We start from the raw sequence: 26,809 nt of genomic DNA, 5'->3' as shown, positions 1-26,809 counted from the left end.
TCACCCAATAGATATGGCAGTTTATCAACATTGGCTTTGTTTTAGAATTCTTTGTGGGTCTGTGTAATCTGAGGGAAATATGTGTCTCTAATATGGTCATACATTTGGCAGGAGGTTAGGAAGTGTGCACATAGCCTGTCTTCTCTTGACAGCCAGGTCTGCCTTTGGCGGCCTTTCTCAATAGCAAGGCTATGCTCACTGAGTCTGTACATAGTCAAAGATTTCCTTAATTTTGGGTCAGTCATAGTGGTCAGGTATTCTGCCACTGTGTATTCTCTGTTTTAGGGCCAAATAGCGTTCTAGTTTGCTCTGTTTTTTGTCAATTCCTTCCAATGTGTCAAGTAATTATCTTTTTGTTTTCTCATGATTTGGTTGGGTCTAATTGTGTTGCTTTCCTGGGGCTCTGTGGGGTGTGTTTGTGAACAGAGCCTCAGGACCAGCTTGCTTAGGGGCTCTTCTCCTGGTTAATTTCTCTGTAGGTGATGGCTTTGTTATGGAAGGTTTGGGAATCACTTCCTTTTAGGTGGTTGTAGAATGTAACAGCTCTTTTCTGGATTTTGATAATTAGCGGGTATCGGCCTAATTCTGCTCTGCATGCATTATTTGGTGTTTTACATTGTACACTGAGGATATTTTTGCAGAATTCTGCATGCAGAGTCTCAATTTGGTGTTTGTCCCATTTTGTGAATTATTGGTTGGTGAGCGGACCCCAGACAACACAACCATAAAGTGCAATGGGTTCTATAACGGATTCAAGTATTTTTAGCCAGATCCTAATTGGTATGTTGAATTTTATGTTCCTTTTGATGGCATAGAAAGCCCTTCTTGCCTTGTCTCTCAGATTGTTCACAGCTTTGTGGAAGTTACCTGTGGTGCTGATGTTTAGGCCGAGATATGTATAGTTTTTTTGTGTGCTCTAGGGCAACGGTGTCTAGATGGAATTTGTATTTGTGGTCCTGGCAACTGGACCTTTTTTGGAACACCATTATTTTTTTCTTACTGAGATTTACTGTCAGGGCCCAGGTCTGACAGAATGAGTGCAGAAGATCTAGGTGCTGCTATAGGCCCTCCTTGGTTGGCGACAATGAGGGCCTCTCTCCTGCCCCCTAGCTCTCTCTCTGCTTGTGAGGTGCACTCCCCGGGTGGACAGAGCAGAGTGGGGAAGAGAGATCAGAGAGAGGGGTAGATAGATAGATAGATAGATAGATAGATAGATAGATAGATAGATAGATAGATAGATAGATAGATAGATAGATAGAGAGAGAGAGAGAGAGAGAGAGAGAGAGAGAGAGAGAGAGAGAGAGAGAGAGAGAGATTGCAGTGTTTGCTAAAGTTTAAAGGAGCCTGGATGGGTTTACATCGTAAATCTCTCCCCACTCCAACCCTGCCATTCTACAAGAGTGCCTCTGGGAATACCGGAATGTGGCAGCTGACCTGTGGAGCTGTCTTCTGATTCCAGCTAGCTACATAAATTATAGTCCTGGAATGCAGGACAACCCAATGGAGTAGTGAGAAACATGCTTAGGAGTCAATATAAGCAATACGGATGTTAGGAGAGCAAAGATTTACTAATTGCAGACATTTTGTCTGCAAATTCATGATATATTGTACATGTACAATAAACAGGCCCAACCTGTCAGTTCTTCGTAATGAGAACTCAAAACAGTTCGCATTTTCATATGAATAAGTAGGCTCTATCCAGTAGTTAGTATAGTATATCCAAAAATGATATAAAAATGGTAAAGCGTAAAATAGTATGGATCTTTATCAGGAGAATCTATAACAACAACAAAAATCCCACACTCTAAAATGTCATTGCAAAGCCAAAAGCTATAGAAGACAGTGTAAGCTCTCAGCAATAAAAGTCCAGTGCAAAGACAAGATAGTTGCTATGTGTTTCTTTGTGGACGGGAGACTGGGAACCAAGTTCATCATCCGTGAACCCAGCGGCAGACTCTGCCAGATTAATCTAGTAAAATGAATGGAATGAATACGAGTTGTGGCTTTACTCATATATTTACTTTCCCACTGACACACACACACACACACACACACACACACACACACACACACACACACACACACACACACACACACACACACACACACACACACACACACACACACACACACACACACACACACACACACACACACACACACTCTCTCACTCTCTCCTCACACACAGAAAATGCACCTCTTTACAGTAAGTTCTCGCTAGATCAATAATGATTGATGTGGGCTCTTTGTATAATCGTCATGTTCTACTCAGTTCACAGCCATACAACACAGTGCCTGTGGCTAGCCCCTAGCCTGGTCTGCACTCCGGTAGTCAATCAAATCGCAGCTTAAAAATAACAGTTTGTTAGCACCATTGATTTAGCACTTAGAGCGTGTCCTTTCTACCTTGTAATTATGGTCAGTGTTGACATAGAGCCCATACACTCAGCCTCCCCCCAGCACCCTAAGCCTCGGTTCAGGAGAATTTATGGGCCTTAGTTTTATATGGCCATTTTATGTCTGTGTTTCCCAGTTAGAGCAAGGCTTGAGCTGCAGCCAAGGGCCTGTATTTCATTCCTCGAGGTCAGGGAAACCCCCGTTCAACTAAATAGTCTGCTCCACTGTTGAACCAGAGGGAACAGGGATTCCCCTCCCATAAGGCTCATTAAAACACACGATTGCCATGTAGTGTCCTAATCATGTCATTAATGTCATTCATGAGGGAAATATGATACAAGGTTATGACACTGAATGGGGCACGAGTGGACTCATGTCACACTAAACCAAAACCTTCCATTCAGAAACAGAGAGGAAGGAATTGCCTCTAAATTAATTACAATGAGGCTCTCACTTTTAATCCATCAAGGGACTGTTATAATGCTCTGTAGACTATCGTGTTATTATGAAGACTAAGGGGAAAAGCTTGACAAAACAAGAGTAATCTGTGTCACTAAAGCTGTGTACCAGACAGTACAGCTACAACCAACCAAGAGTTGGTCTGTTACAGTGAAAGGTAGGTAACCCAACACCTACACCGAAAGGTAATACTGTAGAACTCTGGTAACCTCTTCCTGATACACCTCCAATAGATTCATAGCAGGTGGCTTTATTCTTCTTCTATGAAAAATGTAATGGATTGTTTTGACATTCGCTTATAAACTAGTACCCATAGGGCTCTATTTTTGGCTGGTGTTAAACCACGCTTGTTAGCAATTTCAACCTGTTAAAGCCGGCGCTCTGCTATTTTACAACCCTTGCACCAGGATTGGTAGTTTACCTGTCATATATCAGCTCGCTTGCGCTGAGGTGGGAGGGGTGGCAATACCTGAGGTGTGTGCTTAAAAAGTGTCAATTTCAGGAAGTGTTGGTGGGGATATTTAAGACCAAACAAAGGCTGATCTTAGAGGTAACATGTTGGTTATGGTAAGGATTTTGTCCTGCGGAAGTGCTACCTATCTACCCGTGACGCACAGTGCCCATATGCTCATGGAAAAAGAGAGGAGATGTGCTTTTTGTAACCCTCGTAAATATATATTCATTTTTTTCCATTTCGCATCATTTGTTGAAAAATCAAGCATAGCCTCCCCTCAATGAAGGCTGTTTTTTTTGTCCTGCCCAATGCATTCACCAAGTAGGCCTACTAGAAGCCATACCTATCGATAAAGGCTTTGGCTCCTGAGACTGCTTTGAAATAAATCACCAAAGCTTTATTAAAGGCCCAATGCAGACATGTTTATGTCAATATCACATCATTTTGGGGTAATAGTTTTCCATTAAAATGGACAAAAATAGCTTTTTAGCAAAAAAACACGACACTCTATGTATATATATATATGCAAAAGTTTGTGGACCCCTTTCAAATTAGTGGATTTGGCTGTTTCAGCCACACCGTTGCTGACAGGTGTATAAAATCAAGCATACAGCCATGCATTCTCCATAGACAAACATTGGCAAGAGAATGGCCTTACTGAAGAGCTCAGTGACAGTCCACGTGGCACCGTTATAGGATGCCACCTTTCCAACAAGTCAGTTCGTCAAATTTCTGCCCTGCTACAGCCACCCAGGTCAAATGTTAGTGCTGTTATTGAGAAACAACGGGTCAGCCGCAAAGTGGTAGGCCACACAAGCTCACAGAACAGGACCGTGGAGTGCTGAAGTGGTTAAAAATGGTCTATCCTCTGTAGCAACACCCACTAGCAACGTCAGCAACATTCGCCCGGAGCTTCATGAAATGGGTTTCCATGGATGAGCAGCCGCACACAAGCCTAAGATCACCATGCGCAATGCCAAGCGTCGGCTGAAGTGGTGTAAAGCTCGCCGCCATTGGACTCTGGAGCAGTGGAAACGTGTTCTATGGAGTGATGAATCACGCGTCACCATCTGGCAGTCCGACGGACAAATCTGGGTTTTGCCTGATGCCAGGAGAACGCTACCTGCCCCAATTTATAGTGCCAACTATAAAGTTTGGTGGGGGAGAAATAATGGTCTGGGGCTGTTTTTCATGGTTCAGGCTAGGCCCCTTAGTTCCAGTGAAAGGAAATGTTAACGCTATAGCATACAATGACATTGTAGACGATTCTGTGCTTCCAACTTTGTGGCAACAGTTTGGGGAAGGCCCTTTTCTGTTTCCGCATGACAATGCCCACGTGCACAAAGCGAGGTCCATACAGAAATGGTTTGTCGAGATCAGTGTGGGAGAACTTGGCTGGCCTACACAGAGCTCTAACCTCAACCCTATCGAACACCTTTGGGATGAACTGGAACACCGACTGCGAGTCAGGCCTAATCACCCAACATTAGTGCCTGACCTCAACGATTATTTTGTAGCTGAATGGAAGCAAGTCCCGGCAGCAATGTTCCAACATCTAGTGGAACACTTTCCCAGAAGAGTGTAGGATGTTAAAACAGCACAGGGGGGACTAACTCCATATTAATGCTCATGATTTTGGTATGAGATGTTCGATGAGCAGGTGCACATACTTTTGGTAATGTAGTGTATTTCTCAAGGAAGAATTTTGCTAGGACTGTCTGGGAGTGGTCTGAGTGGGGAGGGAAAACTTCATACTGGCTCTTATTGGCATAAAGGTTTGGAACTATCTTTATTATTGGTCTAATTAACCAATTAACAGCCTGGCGATGCCACCAGGCAAGCTGAAACTCCAGCCCATGCAAATGAGGCTGATTAGAAGATCCTGTGTAAGTTGTATTTTCAACCAGCAACTATCAGGAAAAAACACTGATCCATTTTTTTCTCTCACACTTTTACAGTGTTAGTTTCATCACCTGTTGTACAATAGCATACAAAACAAAGTAAAAATATAATTTTGACTGCACTGGGCCTTTAAAAGATTAAGTTTGGGAGCAGAAAAACATTGAGCTGACATCCCCTTTTTTGTTGTAGCCTATTGTACATTATTTTATCCATTTAATTTCATTTCTCTTGTTCAAATATCCATCCCCATTTCCATAGAGCACCTCTCATCTGGTTACCAAAGGCGGGCTGCTCCAAACATGTTTAAATGATTCAGTTATATAATGCCATATCAACTGTTGGCCTAGGCTATATCTTGCTTATTGAGAACATGCCTCACACATACAGTACCATTTACAAGAGCCTAGTATTTTTATTTGAGGAGAAGTGCGATGTGTAAAGACCTGTAGGCTTATACCCGTTGAAGCCAATTACAACGTTGACTGCCAACACTCCAAACATTTTGAGCAAAAACTGGATGTTTTTTTAAAAACTCTTACTATTACTTGTTACTGTAGCCTATGCTATTTAATAAACTGTAGTATCAATCCACAATGTACTGGTTTTAGAATATTTCTGTGCCCCCAGCAGAATTGGTGATGATGACAACGCAAAGACCGTCAATAACCTCCAGAACTTGAGACAGCAGCATGCGGTATTAAGTCATGACACACGTCGATTGGCCAGTGCGTGGCCAAGCCCTCCTCACACCTAAAATGTATTTTTTCATCAAAACCCAGCCCTTTCGCTCCATCGCCAGCTATGAATATAGCAACAAATATTTCAGACACACCCCCTGTCCTAGATGTACCATTGTGTTAGGTTTGTTAAAGAAACTTCTTAATCTGACACTGCAGAGGAGACCACCTTGTTCAACTAAGAGTTAATTAACTATTCCACTGGAAGACTGGAAATGATCCTTAACTCTTTCTACAACATGTCAAATAGTACCGCTTATGCATACTGTAAAAAACAGGATATATGATGACACACAAATCCAAGCCTTCCAATACTGCTTCAATCTGCAAACAAGGTCCTGAAAAGCTTAGAGGGCGGCAATGCCCAAATTGCAACACATTGATTTCCAGTAGAGTGGCTGTAACACGTAGATATACTGCATGTTTCTACACAATGGCCATAAAACACAGGGAAATAGATTGAGGGAAAAGAGCTGAGATGGAGGATGCTTCACCTGCAGTTTGTGTTCAACACAGCAGGGGTTTTGCATGGCTGCTCTCTCAATTAACCCTCATGATACAGATACAGACTCAGTAATGAACCCCAATCCCATTATAGAAGATCTGATGGGCATTTCTCCCCCAGTGGCTCAAGGATAGACAATTGAGGGGTCGGAATAGAATAGCATTGATTAGAATAGAATAAAACAGAATTGTATAGAATAGAATAGAATCTACACGTAACTACCAAAATAAAGGAAACACCATGAATTGTCTTAATAAGGCACCTTGGCATGGATTCTACAAGTTTCTGGAAGTCTAATGGAGCGAAGCAACGCCATTCTTGCACAAGAAATTCCATAATTTGGTGTTTTGTGGATGGTGGCGGAAAACACTGTCTCTGCAAACGCTTCAGAATATCCCATAAGTGTTCAAATGGGTTGAGATCTGGTGACTGAGATGGCCATGGCATATGGTTTACATCATTTTTATGCTCATCAAAACATTCAGTGACCTCTCATGCCCTTTCGATGGGGATATTGTTTTCCTATGGGAGCATGGCCATAGTAGGCAAAATAATGGCCAGCCCAGCATTTTTATACATAACCCTAAGCATGGTTTAACTCAGAAACCACACCTGTGTGGAAGCATCTGCTTTCAATATACTTTCTATCCCTTGTTTACTCAAGTGTTTCCATTATTTGGGCAATTACCTGTATATAGCATGTTGATGAAGTGCATGAAGGAACTGTGACTGGCCTTGTTGATGCTGACCTTACTGACGATGTAGATGAGGTCACCTCTTTGGAAGGCCAGCTCATCAGTCTCGTCTGCCTCACAGTCCCACAAGCCCTGGTAGTAATTGGCATAGTCTATGGACCACACTGAGCAAAAACACACAATGCTGTTACCTAAAATATTACACTTGAATCGAAAGTCTAAATATCAAAACACTTTGAATAACTTGAATAGTGAGTACTATCAATAACTATATTTATCTGAAAGACACACCTACATACCTCCTCTATAGAACAGCAGCTTGCTGATATCATATGTCCTTCTTGCCCTCATCTATCTTGTATTAACATAAACAGCTGGCAAATTCTGACAAAGATGGCTTTGTGAAAGAGGAAAAGTTGATACAGATCTTTGAAGGGTCATCCAAAATGTTTTTTTTTTAATGTTTTAAAACTTTTTCCTATTTTGCTGGTCAGTGAATGCTGTGAGTGGGATTCAAACCTGGTTTCGTGCTCTTCTCACTAATCTCCTCAATGGATCCTGGAATGTCATCCTCTGGAAAACAGAATGAAAACAAAAGAGGCGGGACATTTTAAAAAACATTCGTGAAACAAAATAATACACTTTCTGTGTTGTGGAGATGTAGGGTACAGCCTGTCTTCCCACCACCTCCCTTGGCCCTCCAGTGCCTTTTAAGAAAATCTGAGAGCAACCAAAGAAGGGGAGAGAGATTTATTGGTGACAGGGTGAGAAAGTGAAGAAAAACTGTCATTTGTTACACCATCTGTGGCCAGGGTCTACTCTGTACCCATCCCAGATGGCTTTCGTTTGTGAAAAGACAATTGGCAAGTCATATTTCTCTCCTACCAATGATTTCAGCAAAGGGGAAACATAACCTTGTTGTATCTCAAATAGAGGTATGGATGATGACACGGAGAAGTCACCCCCTTTGGTCGTTCTCGGGACCCATTTAGCCACCCACCTGCCTGTGGGACAGTCCTGTACTTCCTCTATAACAACAGCCACACCTCTGACACCTCTTATTAGGATAACATGATTTATAATGTGTAATTAGTCTTTGAGTTACAGTGATAGTGATACACCTCCACGGGGTTATGGGAACGTGTGTCTGTGTCTGTTCTCATACCTGGGAGCACCTCGTAGATATCATCCTCTTCCTGTTCTTCCCACTGGCTGGGCTTCCCTTCCTCCTGGCTACTGAGAGAGGCTTTGACCTGCTGGGGCAGGACCGGGAAGGGGGCGGGCCAAGGGGGACGGCTGGCCACCCCCGTCACCCCCTCAATGTCATCATAGGTCTCATCCTCAAAGGGGATAAAGCTGGAACTCAAATCTGCATAGAACACAGACACGGCATAAATAATGAGCAGAATCTCTGTGCAGAGCACAGTATGAGTCACATCCCCTTGAGTACCCATAGGACCCAGAGTAGTAGATGGCATCCAACTTCCCCATTTTATTGTATTTTCAAAAGATCTGTGAAATATCTAGTCATTCTGATGGACATTTGTGGACACCTTTGATGACCAGCCGGGGGGGAAAGGAAGTGAGCAATCTCAAATTCACCCAGCATAAACCAACAGCAAACAGGAAGAAAAACTCCCTGTATATCTGAGTCTTGTATAGTAGTAAAAGTGGACAAGACAAATGATGTGGTGTCTGTTACTTCCCGCAAGTCAGCCCATTTCAGAGCAGCCGGTGCAGCCTGCCTTTCTCAGCGCTGTGATTGCTGGCGACTGGGCACTGCAACACAGGGTATCGGGTCCTCTGTGATACACCATTGGCCAGGGAAAAAAATCAATGCCGCTCGAGGATAACCAGAACGTCTACCAATACATTTCCCGTAAGGGGGAAATCGGTTGGGGGTGTGGCCTGCGTGACATGAATTCCTTGTGATGTGGTGGATGAGGAGGTTCGGGAGGCGTCTGGTTGGTCAGTTTGGGGATGGATATAGTTGGGAATGGATATAAATGGTTTATTTCCTGCCCTTTCAGGCCAAAAAGTCAGTGAGGCAATACCAATCTAACAGAGGACAAGAAAACGTACACAACCATCACTATATCCTTTTCTACTACTGTGTCTTTGAAATAGATTTGGAAATATGTTGACATACCTTTCAGGACAAAGTTGATCTGGTCCACCCATTCCCTGGCTTCTCGCACACTGCTAGCAGTGAACTGGGGAGGATAGCCACCATCATACAACATGATCGTTAGGTAAGACTGGTATGCTACGAAACATCACTGTGAGGAGTCCCTTGTATTGCTTTTGTACTGCACACCCACCTGGAAGGAGTGTCGGCCAGGGGAACTCAGCTCAAAGCAGGCTTTTTTCTTGGAGTCTTTACGTAGGTTGGCCACCATCTCTGCACTGTAACCCTTGATATAGAAGGCGCCCTTCTGCTGCTTGTCTGAAGGAAGAACCGTGTTAACTCAATCTCCTCACCCAAATGTGCCTTAGTGTGATGTGAGCGGTTCAAACCAACCTTTGTCACTCCCAAAGTAGTAGAATATTGTGTTTTTGAGGACACACCATCGCTTTTGCCATTCTAAGCTGAAGAAGCTGTGATCTGCATGGAAAACAGAATGAAAACAAGCATTTGAATGAGCCCTCAACGTGACATATCTGACTCCGTAATCTTACGACCTTGTCGTTTCTTCTCCAGGTAGCCTTGTTTCAAGATGTTGCTGAGATCCTGGGCTGCCACCATTTGGATCTCCTCAAAGTCTGTGGAAGATCACAAAGTAGGATGTAAACAAAATCATCAAATCAAATGTTATTGGTCACATACACCTGGTTAGCAGATTTTATTGCGAGTGTAGCGAAATGCTTGTACTTCTAGTTCCGACAGTACAGTAATATAGAACAAGTAATCTAACAATTCCTCAACAACTACCTAATACACACAAATCTAAAGGGGTGAATGAGAATATGTACATGTAAGTATATGGATGAGCGATGGCTGAGCGGTATAAAATACAGTATATACATGTGATATGAGTAATGTAAGATATGTAAACATTATTAAAGTGGCATTATTTAGAGTGGCATTGTACAAAGTGACTAGTGATCCATTTATTAAAGTGGCCAGTGATTGGGTCTCAATGTAGGCAGCAGCCTCTCCGAGTTAGTGATTGCTGTTTAGCAGTCTGATGGTCTTGAGATAGAAGCTGTTTTTCAGTCTCTCGGTCCCAGCTTTGATGCACCTGTACTGACCTCACCTTCTAGATGGTAGCGGTGTGAACAGGTAGTGGCTCGGGTGGTTCTTGTCCTTGATGATCTTTTGGGCCTTCCTGTTACATCGGGTGGTGTAGGTGTCATGGGGGGCAGGTAGATTGCCCCTGGTGATGCATTGTGCAGACCGCACCACCGTCTGGAGAGCCTTGCGGTTGAGGGCGGTGCAGTTGCCGTACCAGGCTGTGATACAGCACGACAGGATGCTCTCGATTGTGCATCTGTAAAGGTTTGTCAGCGTTTTGGGTGACAAGCCAAATTTCTTCAGCCTCCTGAGGTTGAAGAGACGCTGTTGCGCCTTCTTCACCACATTGTCTGTGTGGGTGGACCATTTCAGTTCGTCTGTGATTTGTACGCCGAGGAACTTAAAACTTTCCACCTTCTCCACTGCTGTCCCGTCAATGTGGATGGGGGTGCTCCCTCTGCTGTTTTCTGAAGTCCATGATCATCTCCTTTGATGTCGAGTGGGAGGTTGTTTTCCTGACACCTCACTCAGAGTGCCCTCACCTCCTCCCTGTAGGCTGTCTCGTCATTGTTGATAATCACTGTTGTGTCATCTGCAAACTTGATGATTGAGTTGGAGGCGTGCATGGCCACGCAGTCGTGGGTGAACAGGGAGTACAGGAGGGGGCTGAGCACGCACCATTGTGGGGCCCCAGTGTTGAGGGTCAGTGAAGTGGAGATGTTGTTTCCTACCTTACCCACCTGGGGGAGGCCCATCAGAAAGTCCAGGAACCAGTTGCACAGGGCGGGGTTGAGACCCAGGGCCTCCAGCTTGATGATGAGCTTGGAAGGTACTATGGTGTTGAATGCTGAGCTGTAGTCAATGAACAGCATTCTTACATAGGTATTCCTTTTGTCCAGATGGAACAGGGCAGTGTGCAGTGTGGTGGCGATTGTGTCGTCTGTGGACCTGTTGGGGCGGTATGCAAACTGAAGTGGGTCTAGGGTGACAGGTAAGGTGGAGGTGATATGATTCTTGACTAGTCTCTCAAAGCCCTTTATGATGACAGAAGTGAGTGCTACGGGCGGTAGACATTCAGTTCAGTTATCTTTCCCTTCTTGGGCACAGGATCAATGGTAGCCATCTTGAAGCATGTGGGGACAACAGACTGGGATAGGGAGCAATTGAATATGTCCGTAAACACACCACCTAGCTTGTCTGTGCATGCTCTGAGGATGCGGCTAGGGATGCCGTCTGGGCCAGCAGCCTTGTGAGAGTTAACACGTTTAAATGTTTTACTGACGTCAGCCACGGAGAAGGGGTGGTGCAGTCCTTGTTAGCGGGCTGCGACGGTGGCACCGTATTATCCTCAAAGCAGGCAAAGAATATGTTTAGTTTGTCTGGAAGCGTGGCGTCGGTGTCCGTGACGTGGCTGGTTTTCTTTTTGTAGTCCATGATTTCCTGTAGACCCTGCCACATACGTCTTGTGTCTGAGCCGTTGAATTGCTACTCCAACTTGTCCCTGTACTGGCATTTCACTTGTTTGATTACCTTGCGAAGGGAATAATTACACTGTTTATATTCAGCCATATTCCCAGACCTATTTCCATGGTTAAATACAGTGGATTGCGCCTTCAGTTTTGAGCGAATTCTGTATTTGTCATGGATATTTGTCATGGGTATTTGTCATGGGCTCCATGTTGAAGATGGTTCTCTCCTGCCCAGAGAGTAGTAACAGGCCACACTGCGGCAGGCCCGGAATCAAATACACCACTGCAGCTTTGGGGAAACTGGGATCAATACATTTACAGCATTTCTGCTGCTATTGCTGTTGTGCTGCAGATGAGCAATGCAGCAGATACGGGGAATGACCAGTATGGGTCTCTGTATGGCTCCCTGGCCTGGAGCTTCAGTCATACATTGACTATGCACCTCAGAGGCCTTTAGGTGTGTGCTATTAACTGACCCGGGATCTAACAAATGTGCTACAGAGAGTCGTACCATGTCACAAGTGTAGCAGTGTAAATTAAGGGCATTTAAACATCCACTACATCTTAAATGGCCATTCCTTGTCTCACTTTAGGATTACATGTAGGATTCCACAGTTGACTGGAATTCAACCAAGGTGCCTGTCCTCCTGAACATGGCAAAACAAAGCTCAATCCTGATTCTCAATTCATCTTTCTTCGACCTAGTTACCAAGGAGGGAGGATGGGGGAACACGTGGCCTCCTTTGGTTTGGAGTGCAGAAGCCGTTTAAAACCCATTTATACTAGTCTGGGTGACCTTTCATTCAGACCACTGATGACAGGGAAAGAGGCCTGGAATCCATCCCCTTTGAACCAGACCTTGACATCCTAAGAACAAAACCAAACACGCCGCGCCACAACTGTGTCTTCTTGTCCAAACAAAGTATATGTTTAGCCAAGGGGAGCCTCTCTCTCGTTTATTATAAAACCCAAAACACGAGAGAGGAGGAGAGAGAGCTGGTAGCCTGGAGACTGCACTGGTAGAGCTGAAATTCTCCCCTAACCAAAATGTCCGTGCCTATCTGCTCCTGTCGTTTTAGTGTAGGCAAATTAATCTGGTCCAGAGTGCAATGGAATCAAAGTGATATCTGAACGTTATGCCATATAAGAACCATTAGAGAGTCATGTCGTAAGACAACGTGTCACAAGGTAACCTTTCACTGTCCGCTGTACCTCGCAGGTCCTACTGAAATATGAGGCGGTCACAGCTCAGAGTGAGGCCCCAGACACCTCGTGACAGTAACACACTCTCATAAGTCACCCTGCTTTGTGGATGACTGACACGTGTCAGCGTCTGGTGCTAAGCCGCTACAGACTGTTTTGTCAAAGAGAACCTGATTGAGTCCATCATAACAAAAGGCCCGTCATTAGGCTTCCCCCGCCTCATCCATCCAGTGCTCTGTTCATTTATCTAGGCCTGCTTCCCGGTCACGGCACCTTTCATCTGTCTACTTCCTTCCATCTTCATTTATTTCAAAGGTCATGCCCAGTTAATAGTCAAGGAGATATATAAAGTCAACACAGGGACGGGACTGTTAGATCTGCATGAATCAGTAAACAACACAGCTACGGCTTGACCGAAGAGAGCTCTTTGACCAGGCCTCATGGTATAAAGCATGTGTTTCATACTGGGTTTCAAAGATATCGGAACGGTCAGGGAATTACTTGTAAGAATCAGAATCAGCTTTATTCAACCAAGTACATTTACACATAGAATTTTACTTGGCAATATGGATCTGCTAGTGATAGACAGCATTTCGAGACAGAGTTACAGATCGAGGACCAAATTTGCCAACAGTTAAGGGGCTGGGGTTTTGATCCCACCCCTCTGTATGACATATGCTGATTGGCAAACAGCAAGCAATACCCCTCATCTTATGAAAATACTTATCAACAACTATAACAATGTATCTACTCTTGGTTTGAGTCAAATGTTAATAAGACTGATTAAAAACATGTATGATTCACATAAACCCTAAATACAGAATCCAACATGTTTAAATTATGATTTTTCTTAACAGACGAACACATAAAGAAGCAACGAGATGATATTTTATCCAAACTGAAAGCTTATGAAGGCATCACCAAAATTCCAGATAGAGGCTGTTCTTCTATCAACCGTAGATTGCATTATCAATTATTCAGCTCTATGCATCTACTTCATTTTCATTATTTTCTGTTTTAATTAGTGTCATTCACATAATTTATATTGTTATTAATAACACAGCTATACACACCTCCAAAAATCCCATGTTAACCCCTAAACCAACGTGATATAGGATGCATGTGAGCTGCCTTAGCAGTGTCATGGCCACTCTCTCTCATTTGGTTATTCCCCCCCTCAGTCTCAGCATGATGCTACGAGCTCAGCAGTTGATCCAGCAAGAAACGCTTGATTTATGTGATAATGACCAGAAAGAGTTAATGTAGTCGCCCATTAAAATCCACTTTAGTTATGCTGCAAGTCAATCAGAGGCTGGCTTTATAGTGAATCAAAATGAAGGCAAATGGTAGGTGGGAGGACTAACATTTTATATCTATTACAGCTATAACGCAACAAATATGTTGGGAAAATAATACATGATTTAAAGAGGCTTTTGTTGCTGCAGGATGAGGAGAATCACACCAAAATGTAGGGTTTTTGATGTTCCCACTTATTTCGCAATTTTTCTTTCATTTGTAAAAAAATAAAAAATAACATTACCCATCTGCATGAAGCATTGCTAATGACAGGGTGTAGGCAGAGGAAGCGAGATCACATGTGGTGAGGGCAATGCTACAACAGACAGGAAGATTTACATTGAGTCACATGAAAGTCTGGAGGTAGGCTTGCCTGGTGTGCAGGGTGCTGCCCAGGCTCAGTTTGTCAGCTCAATCTGAAACCACCCTGAGTAGGTGTCAACATTAGCCTGGGTTAAATTACTCATCATTACCTGGAGGGCCATGCCTTACACAGCTGCCAACAGGAGAGGACTTTTTCCTGTTCGCTTTTAGGTGAGCCAAAATGGGTGTGTACCAGACCGGTCCAAGCTGGTCCAGGTGGGTTAGTAGAGCAGGTGAATTGATGACACACCTCTTTACAGATTGGGTAGGAACCATACTGTTTCTTCTCAGTTCCGTCCTTGGATCCCTGGCGCCAGCCTCTTCCCCTGTGTCTTTTGCTGTGGGAGATACTGCATTGTGTTGGAGCGGAGATACAACGGGGCCAAGACCTGACCTCCGTGTGAACCCTGGTGATGAGGTGAACAAGAAGGCACAGGCAGCCCACCCCCACCAGGGCTAGGGGGGCTGGTGTAGGAGGGAGGAATGCGGCTTTGGGAGACACAGCGAGTGTGACTGCGATCCCTTCCGACGCTGTCCTTGATTAGGAAAAAGGGTCTACTAAGTGCACCCTCACCCCGCCCAGAGCTCCATCTGCACACAGACCAGGCTAAATGGAGACATTTCTCCTCATTACACGAGAGCCTCCTCCTTCCCTGTGTGTGCATCCCTCCACAAGGACACCGTCAGGAGGGAGTAGGAGAGAGACAGAGAGGCTCTGAGGTTAAAGACCAAATGTCCTCCCTGCCCCCTTCTCCAACCAGTGATCTGATTATAATTTCACTCATCGATACGTAAAGCATATAGAATTCATCTTGTAATGCACGCATCTGAGCAAAAGCATACATTACATTAGTAGAGGGCCATGTTTTTTTATGTAAACGGAATGTATGTCATGTATCTGTACTGTGACGGCAACGAGAGGTCGAATAATGCAAAGCAAGGACGAAAATCTTCGCCTCTGTATGAAGATTCCTCCTCCCAGTGGCTCTGAGTGGGAGCAGATCGCTTGTCTTTGTGTGTCTCTCTGCAGGGTAATAATATTATGTCAGTCCTGCCAGGCTTTGGTGCTTTCACATTCCCCATGCCAGTGTTCAGGCCGGGGCCAGAGGGAGAAATATTACGATGTGACATCGGGTTCCCCCTGGGTAGCAATAAGGAGTGACTGCAGCGCCCTAAATTCCCTCGCATAGATTAACAACCACTATTCAAATACTTAACTGCAGATATAAGAATCCTCAAATCACAGGGAATGGCTTTCAGCTGCCTCACTGACACTTGGAAAAAACTACAGTGGGGATATAGACCGCAACAACAGAGGAGCACAGCCAAAAGGAGAGCTTGTCTGTTTGTGATAAAACACTGGTGATAGTGGCAAGTCAATGAAGGAGCATTGGGTGAAGATGTACAAGTCTAGGTCAGCATAGAGTGGGAATAAAAACTAAAATAGGGATTGAGATGGATTCCTTACATACTTGCAGTTGCCAGAAAGTTCTCTGTAGACAAAGTGCTATTGTTTTGTTTGAACATTGTGGGTAGCTGAAAAATAGTTGTAAAAAAATCCAAACAAACAAAACATGGGATTAATGTAGAATTGTATCTAAAAAATGTAAAATAAATCCATATTTGGATAAGATAATAATTCATTGCCACACTAATTGTATATTTTGATATAGGCTATTAAATTAAATGAGTGGTTTTATATTTAAAATATAGCTTACGATCACAGCTTTAAAATGCAATACAATGCTTTTCTCTGAAAATATTAAAGAATATCGTTTTTTTTAAACATACAAATCTAAATTAAGATTTATCAGCCAGCCAATATGGGAGGGAAAGGTCTAGAACGTTAATGTGTCCTTGATCATGTCATTTGTCTAATGACAATCTCAGTGATTCCTAATTTTGTGGGGAAACATTGATAATTATTAACCATTATAATGTACCAATAGATTTCATTTGATGAGAATCAAGAATAAACTGATGGAAGATACTATACATGGTTCTGCAATAAATAAATAGCAAATAAACAAGAGTATGTCTTAAACACATTTCCATCAATGTCTTATTTTTGCCAACAAGAACATTTTGACCTCAAATTTAGACCTATTGATTAAAATCAACAGCATAATTCATAACAAAATGAATGGGCTGCTGCTATCTGAATCACGAATCTAACATGTCACTTTGTAAGTAGAATGTTGTAGTAGGCAAATACTGTATGAATTCAGAATTAGAAAATAATATTTATAGCATTTGCCGAAGGAAATTTTCATTTAAATTAAAGAAAATGAACATGTGTCTGCTGTCAGAAACATGTAAATGATAGCCTACACAATAATTATTTTCACATAGCTGAAACGGAATGCGATGGGTTCGTAAAGTTGACAGACCACATTTTAAGAAGTAGCCTATATGGTATTTGAGCATGTTCTAATATAAAATCAGTTTTCAACGGAACGAAATAAAACAAATGTGATTCAAATACTATGCTGCCTTTTGGTTGATTATTTGTACATTATAATAGGCTCCAGAAAATGTGTATGGATTATAGAATATTAATATTTCTTAGACATAATATAGGCTTCACTGAATAAACAACGAAGGCATTTGATTTTTTTAATCAATGTATCATTAATGGTAACATAACTGATCATTTATGAGAACAATAAACACAACAAAACAATAAACATCATTTAGAATATTAGTGTAGAGACAAAAAGCAAATCAAAAAGCTGCTGTTTGTATAGAATAAGCCTGGCTATTTTATTAGATTCAGTCCATTATTTTAGCATTGTGGTGTGCTTGCTGATTAGTGGGGGGTTTTACCCCCCAAAAACATGATTTTTAAATACATTTAACCTATGGGGCGGCAGGTAGCCTAGTGGTTTGGAGCGTTGGGCCAGTTGCTAGATCGAAAGGTAAGATCCCCAAGGTAAACATCTGTCGTTCTGCCCCTAAATCATTGAACAAGGAACAAACCCACTTTTCCTAGGCCGTCATTGTAAATAAGAATGTGTTCTTCACTGACTTGCCTAGTTAAATAAAGGTTTAAAAAAATGTATCAACATCATGGAAATATAATGTTGACAGTTAAATCTATCCACATAGGCCTATTTTACACTGAATTGAAATAAAATATTTGACATACCCATTTAAGTAATCTTTTCTCTTATCCTCAGCAATTCTATGCACACTGGCAGATTTTTCACCTAGTCTGCTCGGGGATTCGAACTAGCAACCTTTCGATTACTGACCCAAAGCCTTATCTGTCCTTTAGAAGACAGACAGACGGGTCTGCATTAAGACAAACTCACAAACTCAGGATGAATCCTCTCATGACTATTATCAGTAGAACAATCTAATATTATCACTGTGTTGTTCCAGGATCAGGTGTGTTCTTTTCCACATGCACAGAGTAATCACATATAATTTCCCTGAGATAAGGGTAAGTTACAATACAGGCTACAATAAATCATTGGAGATCATTTCCATTGTAAATAAACACTCTGCTCACAGGCACATGGTTCCACACAGAGGCAACACTGTCACCCTGGCACACACAGTGCGATTTGCTCTCCAGAGGTATCCCTGGTGATCCAGAGGTATCCCTGGTGGTCCAGAGGTATCCCTGGTGGTCCAGAGGTATCCCTGGTGATCCAGAGGTATCCCTGATGGTCCAGAGGTATCCCTGATGATCCAGAGGTATCCCTGGTGATCCAGAGGTATCCCTGGTGATCCAGAGGTATCCCTGATGGTCCAGAGGTATCCCTGATGGTCCAGAGGTATCCCTGATGGTCCAGAGGTATCCCTGGTGATCCAGAGGTATCCCTGGTGATCCAGAGGTATCTCTGATGGTCCAGAGGTATCCCTGATGGTCCAGAGGTATCCCTGGTGATCCAGAGGTATCCCTGGTGATCCAGAGGTATCCCTGATGGTCCAGAGGTATCCCTGGTGATCCAGAGGTATCCCTGATGGTCCAGAGGTATCCCTGATGGTCCAGAGGTATCCCTGGTGATCCAGAGGTATCCCTGGTGATCCAGAGGTATCCCTGGTGGTCCAGAGGTATCCCTGGTGATCCAGAGGTATCCCTGGTGGTCCAGAGCTATCCCTGGTGATCCAGAGGTATCCCTGATGGTCCAGAGGTATCCCTGATGGTCCAGAGGTATCCCTGGTGATCCAGAGGTATCCCTGGTGATCCAGAGGTATCCCTGATGGTCCAGAGGTATCCCTGGTGATCCAGAGGTATCCCTGATGGTCCAGAGGTATCCCTGATGGTCCAGAGGTATCCCTGGTGATCCAGAGGTATCCCTGGTGATCCAGAGGTATCCCTGATGGTCCAGAGGTATCCCTGATGGTCCAGAGGTATCCCTGGTGATCCAGAGGTATCCCTGGTGATCCAGAGGTATCCCTGATGGTCCAGAGGTATCCCTGGTGATCCAGAGGTATCCCTGGTGATCCAGAGGTATCCCTGGTGATCCAGAGGTATCCCTGGTGAATAAGAGGGATGCTTCTTCCTCAGCATCCTCAAATAACTCCACACGGGCATGTTAATGACTTCAAATTGCTACATTACAGCCACAATTAAACAAAGGAATCCCAGAGGTGTTGGGAGCTGTTGTGTCACTGTCTGTATAGGCCAACACGTCTCTCCAATCTCCATTTATTTCCCTAAGAAATCAGCGGGGCCACCTTGGCTTAGCATCGAAACTTCATTCATCTCCAGAAATAGATTCCGGTGGAGAGCAAAATCAAATTCTAATTTGCAAGGCAGGAGAGAGAGGCACGGGAGTGAATGCAAGAGGTACCTGGGAAGGCTAACCTCTGGGTGAACCCAGTGCATCTGATAGTTTTACTATTTGTCTGTGACATTGACAGCTAAGAGGGAGATTAGAACCACCCAGCCTGGGCTTCCCACTCTGCATGCTGTCTATGTAGACTGTTACCAGCCCATTTTCTTATGGAATACGCCAGGAAGGGCCAATTATGCAGATACTAGATTACATTTCGACCTGGCAAAATGTGAACGCTATACTGTCCATTACGGGCAATGTGAGCGCCTATTACGTCTAGGAGAGTTGCTAGTGCGTTGTGGATCGGTATGGTTAACGGGCGTTTAAACCGCAGGCTCCAGCTCCAGCTCCGAAGGTCGCGTTTCCAATCCTAGTGCCGCTTTTCCCAAATTTTAATCCTTAATTTAACCACTCGGAATGAATTCCTAACCCTAACCTTATATTTTTTACTACAAAACATAGGAACGCGACATTTTCACATATGTTTATGTTGGGGTGGTGCTAGAGATGATGAATATGAAGTAGAACATTTAAATTACGCCGCGGGTTGGTGTTTTGTTCGAGAATGGGTGGACTGTTACACATCGATATTCTCAATGCCTGTTTTCACTGTGTGTTTTACCAAATACTTACACCAGAGGGGAGAGGTTCTCTAATTAAGAAAAACAATTAAACAAGGGAAGTTAAGGAGAAAGCTGAAACAAAATAGATTTTTACAGGAGGAGACAGAAAACAACATGGCAACGCTTGGAGTGGGGGCGAGGAGACGTGAGTGATGGATGCCCCTCAGTTAGACAGTCAAAATCCCCCCTTCAAGCAGTCATCTCCTCTTGCTAGGCAGCATGAGTGCGGGAGCGAGAGAGAGAGTTGGAGATTAATCGTCTAAACAGGGAGAGAGGGTGCAGAGGGAGAGCGAAGATGGAGAAAAGGAGCAGAGAAAGAAACGACTAGCATCTGCAGCAGCACAGTAGCCCCGGGGGAACAGCGTGAACCTTTGAACCCCGATGGCTGGGCCAGCATGATGGCGAGCCTGTTCCAGTCTTGTAATGTGTTTCTCAACGACTACAGCAGAGGAGGAGAGTGAGGGAAAAGGAGAGAGTGAAAGAGAAAGGGGGGAAAAAATGTGGTCATTAACACGTTATGTGCGTCCTGCAAGTGCACCAATGAACACTGGAAAATTAATCTCCCAGCAGCTCTGTTTTCTGAAGGGTGGGTATTTCCAAGTCAAAGAAACGTAGATCTATGGAGTTTCCATGGGCAGCCAGATCAATATTCTAGACAGGGTTACTCTAGACCAGGGATGGGCAACTTTGATGGAGGTGGGGGCCACCAAAAGTCTGAACACATCATTAGGGGCCGCAATGGTTCACGGGTCTGCGTACCCACATCCATAACCACACATGCAGTCAGAGCCGGCCCTAGCCATGTTTAGATAGCTGGCCGCTAGTCTAATTAACCAATCCAAAACATTTTGGCTGTCAGTGACTGGCATAACCAGAGAAAAACTGCTTATGCCCAATCGAATTTCGAAATTGCACCTTGTGTTTTCTACTATTCTAACTCTCCACAGTAAGTTGAGACCCCGACTGAGTTCCCGTGGGCCACCAGTTTACCCAGCCCTGCTCAAGACAGGTTTGGAAGTTTGACAGGTCGACCAGCTAAGAAGCCAGGGGTCAGAAGTTCACTCAGTGGATAGGTAGCATGGCCACTTCCTGTACAGGGAGAATTCAGGGTCTGTTTCTCACCGAAGTGCTGAGTACTGTATGAAATTCAGCAAAGTACCAGCTAAAATAAAAAAATATCTGGATCTGAGGTACAACAGCTTCCTCCACTAAAACCACAAACTATACAGAGGCCATTCAAGGTCTTGCTACAGCCCCACATATCATGATTTATTTCTGTTCTGTGTTACAGCTTTGACTGGGTCAGGAACATCTCTAGATATACAACCCACGAACCTCTCTTTTTTTATGTTCTTTAATGTCATTTTGTTCTCAATAGCATAGTTAGAATATAATTGAAAGTACACCTGTTGAACTCTCTCTGCACTAAATTGGACCAATCAAAAACTCAAACAATTTTATGCCGGCACACTCTTTGGAAATGAACATTCTAGATTGATACGCTAATGACCCAATTGAAGAAAAATTAGATACAACTGAACTAAAATGGTTATCTTGGCCTTTTTCCTGTTGGATGTAATTGGTGCAGGAAATAGTGTTGGCACTGGCAGAGCTGGAGCCTGCTGCCCATTGTCTCTGATATCTGTCACAGTCAGCAGCAGACACAAGGGCCCAACGCCACCTGTATTCTCTGATACCACACAGTACCTCTGCCTTCCCCTGTTTCTAACAAACATATCTTTCTCACCACTCAGACGTGTTTGTCCATAAATCATACCCATCAAATGGATCAACAAACAGACACTAATCATCTGGTGAGATACCAATTTGAGAGATGGAGTTGGTTTCCGCTTGAACTGGTCATGTCTGCTTTCAACAACAAATATGTGCACTGTGAATCGACGTTAGATGTTTTATTACTAAATTAATAATCGAGACCTTTTCTCCACACCTGAACAAATATGGGAGTTAACAATGTATGAAAACAATCCTTATGACCACAAAAACGTTGATATATAAAAAATAAATGTTAAAAACTCTGACTGCTCCTGATACAATGCTCCTGCAATACTGTCATCGCCTCGGCTACCACCCAATGGCCACAAAACAAACACACCATCCCTATACTTCTTTTAAGACAGATTGTAAACTTGACCCTGCAAAACGGCATGCCAAGGCTCATAGCACTTCGACCCCCATCTACTGCTTCCCTCCCTCCCTCCACTTTGCAAGTCCTCCTCACACTGGGGGAGTGCTGGGTGGTGATGGGGGCTGTTGTCAACCAGACTGGGGCTGGGGTGAGGCTGCAGGCACGGTCAGGTCAACCGTGCAGTCGATGGGTCAAACACAGTTCACATTACCATGCAGACACAGAGGAAAACAATGGAGGATCCATCTGTTCCTGTCAGCCATTACAAATGTGGTGTCAGCCAGTCCACTGGACCCAGCTTTTCAAAAGTTATCTATCTGGATTTCGGCTATCGGTAAGGATTAAATGTATGGAAATATACCGAATAGAACGGGACTCCCCATTCAAGTCAATGACTTGTCCGTTCTATTCGTTCTATTTCTATGCATTTAATCCTATCCAATTGGTGAAATCCAGATAGAGACCTTTTGAAGAACTGGGCCATGGAGAAAACAGGCCAGGCCATTTAGTGAAATAACAGTAGGTGTTATGTTTCCTACCTGGATTGATCACACTTTTTCAACACAGGTTAGGGAGCAGAGAAGTTGAGGCAGTCAACTCCCAAGTCAAATACCAACTGTCATGGTTCTCCTCTACATAGGTGAACAGGAACTGAACCGATATCATCAATATTTTCCTATTCTTACTTTTGATATTCTTTCAATCATTGTACATTTGTTCAATTGTTTTAGGATAAAGGTTATCTTGTTTGATATCATAAGGCTAAGTAGAAAAAGTTGGGATTGTTACTGAGGCAAAAGTTGACCTCCTTTAGGCATTTGTGACTAGACTAGAATGGGTGACTAGAACGGCAGTACTCCTAAAATCAGTCATGCATATCCAGCTTCTGTCATTAAACCATTAATACATTTTCTTCCTAAAATCTAAAATGATTCTATTGGCTCATCATTTCATTATTTTCACACACACCCTCTTCCTGTAAAATGGACTGCCCTGCCAAGCGGGTAAAGCCATATCTGTAATTTACTCTGGCTAGTGAACAGACAGTGAACTAAGAACTCCAGCTGCCCTTTGGTGCAGACAGTTAGTTCAGGAAGCAACGGTGTACAACCAATGAGGAAAAAGCACAGTCAAACAGACCTTTGAAAATAGATATTGCAACATGCTAAATTCACAAAGAGGAGAAGTTATTTGTAGGAATGCCCATCATCATCATCATCGCATGACACCCACTGAGAGCATGGGACACCCAAGGCTCTAGGTGAGTCATTGTGTCACTTCTGAACAACCAGTCAAGTACTACCATGTCTCATAGAACCAGAGATAGTGAAAGAGAGAGGAATAGAGAGAGAAGAGAGAGAATGGAAGACAGAGAGCCAGACAGATAAAGGGAGAGAGATGGAACACACATGGCCCCTCAGGTACAGTGTTGTATTTCAAACTGAATCGGGAGAGGAGACCAGGGTTAGGGTTAATCAATCAGCTAATTAGCCTCGAGCTACAGAGAACACTCTGTGTGGGCTGATCTAAGAGAAACTGACTAGGGCCTATGCCTCCTACCCGATACACACAGAACGTATTCACTGAGGGCTCCAGACTACTCTCACCACTAGAGAGAGCTCTAGGTCACCTATCAGGTCTGTGTAAAAAAAAAAAAAACATCCTCACCCTTAGTATTCCCACCAACACTCCATTCATTCAGCAGACCCAACCACTAGAGGGCAAGCTGTTACTTGACACCCCTTCTATGTGCTGATATCTTTCTGGTTAAACGCACAGTAGGAGTCCCTATGTTCCACTTACAAACCCCAAATATAATGTCGCAAACACCCTCAGACATGCTTAGCACATAAGCACGTTGCATTGAGACACACACACTCACACACGCACACAGCACACACACACAGAACCAAGCCTTTACTCACAGTCGGGAGAGCCCTCGTCCTGGTAGTCAGAGGCCACTGACAGGTCTTCTGAGGGGGCCGAGCGGCCCAGACTGGAGCTCTGGTTGTCATCTGAACTGTCCTCCTGTCTGGACTCAGCTAGGTGGGTAAGAACACTACATCAGGATCGGGAGGCCAGAGGGAGGACTTTCAACAGCACACAGGAAATGCCCTGATATGGCCAAATGTGTTAGCTGCACAAATGTATGTCAATGGCACACAAAATAGTTGTATCCCAAGTAACGATTCAACCATTTTATGGTGTAAAATATGCAGTCACTTACATCTGAAGGGAAACGCCTGAGGATTTCTGCAAAATAAAAGTGGGGATTAGTTAAATTTAGACTGCAAATTAGGTTATAAGGTTCTTCAGGTGCTTACACTTCCGTCAATGACACCAAACACCCTACTTTGGTTTCCTGCCTCTCAGACCACAGGACACACACAACCTCTCGCAAATAAGTACAACCTTCACCATGCACAGAGTGAAAAGCAGTGAAAGGCTTCCGGTGGAGACATCTCTGATGCAGAGACTATTCCTTTCTTCTCATGTGCTTACTTTCATACATATTTTCCCTTCAATAACACGTTTCTAAAATCTAATTGTTAACACTTCTTTCCATCATCAAAAAAGCTTCAGGAAATGTGAACATCTAATGTAAAATTTGAGTGACACAGGTTGTTTCATTATTGTGTGTGTGCATAGGGAGGTAAAGAGGCCAACTAGGAGGAACAGTCTGGTAGGCCTTACGTACCTGGAGTAGATCACCCTGAAGTTATTAAGCAAGACGTCCCGTGTTTCCCTGGCGTGTTTACTGAGGTTCTCATCCTGTAGGATATCTGATACAAACAGCTCACAGTCTGAAAGACAAGGCAGGCAAGTCACGCATCTAATAAGTGGAAGAAAAAAGATATACCTGTACACCTCAATCCTGAGAAGATGTCATATAAAATATATTATGATTTACTAAGTGGCCATTTAGGATATTTTGTCATTCATTACCCGGAGCATGAACTCTTACAAAAATGCACATAATTTTAAGTGGCCTCAAGCCATACTATGATACTATGATATTTTCCATTACAATTTCCACCTTGACATGTAAATCACAAACTGTATTCCAAGTCACAAGCATATCAGAAACAATGTTATCTTTCATGCTGGACCAGGAAAAACAAGTTGAACTACAGCGCTTGTTTAGATTTCTTTGTTTCCTATAATTGTAATATTACCAGTGGTGAAAGTACTTAAGTAAAAAATACTTTAAAGTACTACAGTAGTTTATTGGGTATCTGTACTTTACTGGTTTGCTTAATATAAAGAGTTTGATGTATACATTTTAATTTTACTTAAGTATTACAATTGAGTACTTTTTCCACTACTGTACTTAAGTACTTTTAAAACCAGATACTTTTAGACTTTTACTCATGTAGTACTTTACTGGGCGAGTTTTACTTTTACTTGAGTCTTTTTCTATTATGGTATCTTTACTTTACTCAAGTATATTAATTTAGTACTTTTTCCACCCCTTATTATCACATTAAGGCGTTGACATATGCAAATATTTGTCAAAGGGCCAAGTCAGGTTGCTTAGTAGTACATGCAAATACGGCAGATGCCAGTGTTCATGTTTGCAAACATTGACAGTTACTCTACAGTGTGAATCAGATGGCAATCTATGAGGAATATCCATAAGGAACTAACTAAAAATCTGTAATATTATCTTGTCATAAAGACGATAGAATATGAAATACAGTAAGGCACATGCAGTTATTCACAGAGCCACTGTAGATAAAAGCATAGTAACAAGTCCAGATGGTTTGATCACTTTGAACATAAATCACTGAATTCTGTAGCACATTATAATAATGTTAACAGACATGTGCAGTGTCTTATTGGCATTTTAAGTTGAAGCAATTCAAATCTATCAGTAGGCCTACATATAGCAGTAAAGTTATACAATATGTCCTCTTACAATGATTCTAGCTATAAGAAAGACAAATATATCGAAAATCACACAGTATATGATTTTCTATTCCATCCTTATGATAATATTCTTACATTAAATCATACTGCTTAAAATCAATAGAAATATATATAACATTACCATTCAAAAGCCTCCTAACTTCTTCAGAGACTGTCCCCATCCTTCCATCAAAGTGCCAGAGGAATTTACAGACAAATGTTGATAAAGTCTATCAAAACTATACTTTTTGAAAAGTTATGGAATCTGTGTAGACCGGACTCCTGTCATATTGTAACAGTTCCCTGCTTGAAATGAAAGCATGTGGATACTCACACACTATACTAATACACTCATGCAACACCTGTACACTTTGTGACAAAAACTATTTCCGTGCATGCATCTAATGCAAAATAAGAATTGCAAAAATGGGGCGGAGCATGATGTGACTAAATGCTTCTTCCTCTGAGTGATGTTATTCAGTTGTTAGGTCTATATCGCCTCGTCACATCAGTTTGTTCAAAGTCCCTGTATGCATCCAACTTCTAGTATGAATAAAGCCTTTGTTCACACTGCAGGGCATAATGCTCAATTCAGGTTTGTTTTTCACATTCATTTTGGGATA

The 26,809-nt window shown here is 43.0% G+C and overlaps 1 protein-coding gene across 7 annotated transcripts in view; it reads right to left on the bottom strand.

The window, feature by feature from the left end:
- LOC118366967 (src kinase-associated phosphoprotein 1-like) overlaps window positions 1-26,564 on the bottom strand; it is a 35,683-nt gene extending 9,119 nt beyond the window's left edge. For 4 of the 7 annotated variants that reach the window (XR_008088212.1, XM_035749853.2, XM_035749866.2 and 1 more), the window contains exons 1-11: window positions 26,329-26,564; window positions 24,976-25,081; window positions 24,505-24,530; window positions 24,203-24,319; window positions 9,832-9,912; window positions 9,671-9,754; window positions 9,471-9,595; window positions 9,299-9,362; window positions 8,315-8,518; window positions 7,669-7,722; window positions 7,189-7,313 (exon numbers count right to left, since the gene is read on the bottom strand). Coding sequence is in view for 6 of the 7 variants with exons in the window: in XM_035749853.2 (XP_035605746.1) it covers window positions 7,189-7,313; window positions 7,669-7,722; window positions 8,315-8,518; window positions 9,299-9,362; window positions 9,471-9,595; window positions 9,671-9,754; window positions 9,832-9,912; window positions 24,203-24,319; window positions 24,505-24,530; window positions 24,976-25,081; window positions 26,329-26,368 (1,026 nt within the window). In the remaining variant the exon portion in view is untranslated. The remainder of the gene's footprint in view (window positions 1-7,188; window positions 7,314-7,668; window positions 7,723-8,314; window positions 8,519-9,298; window positions 9,363-9,470; window positions 9,596-9,670; window positions 9,755-9,831; window positions 9,913-24,202; window positions 24,320-24,504; window positions 24,531-24,975; window positions 25,082-26,328) is intronic. The other 3 variants (XM_035749884.2, XM_035749893.2, XM_035749878.2) reach the window with 1 other exon arrangement.
- Window positions 26,565-26,809: the final 245 nt, after the last annotated feature.

Source organism: Oncorhynchus keta, chromosome 3 (assembly GCF_023373465.1).
Source record: "Oncorhynchus keta strain PuntledgeMale-10-30-2019 chromosome 3, Oket_V2, whole genome shotgun sequence".
Lineage (NCBI taxonomy): Eukaryota > Metazoa > Chordata > Actinopteri > Salmoniformes > Salmonidae > Oncorhynchus > Oncorhynchus keta.
This window is presented reverse-complemented; position numbering and strand designations above follow the sequence as displayed.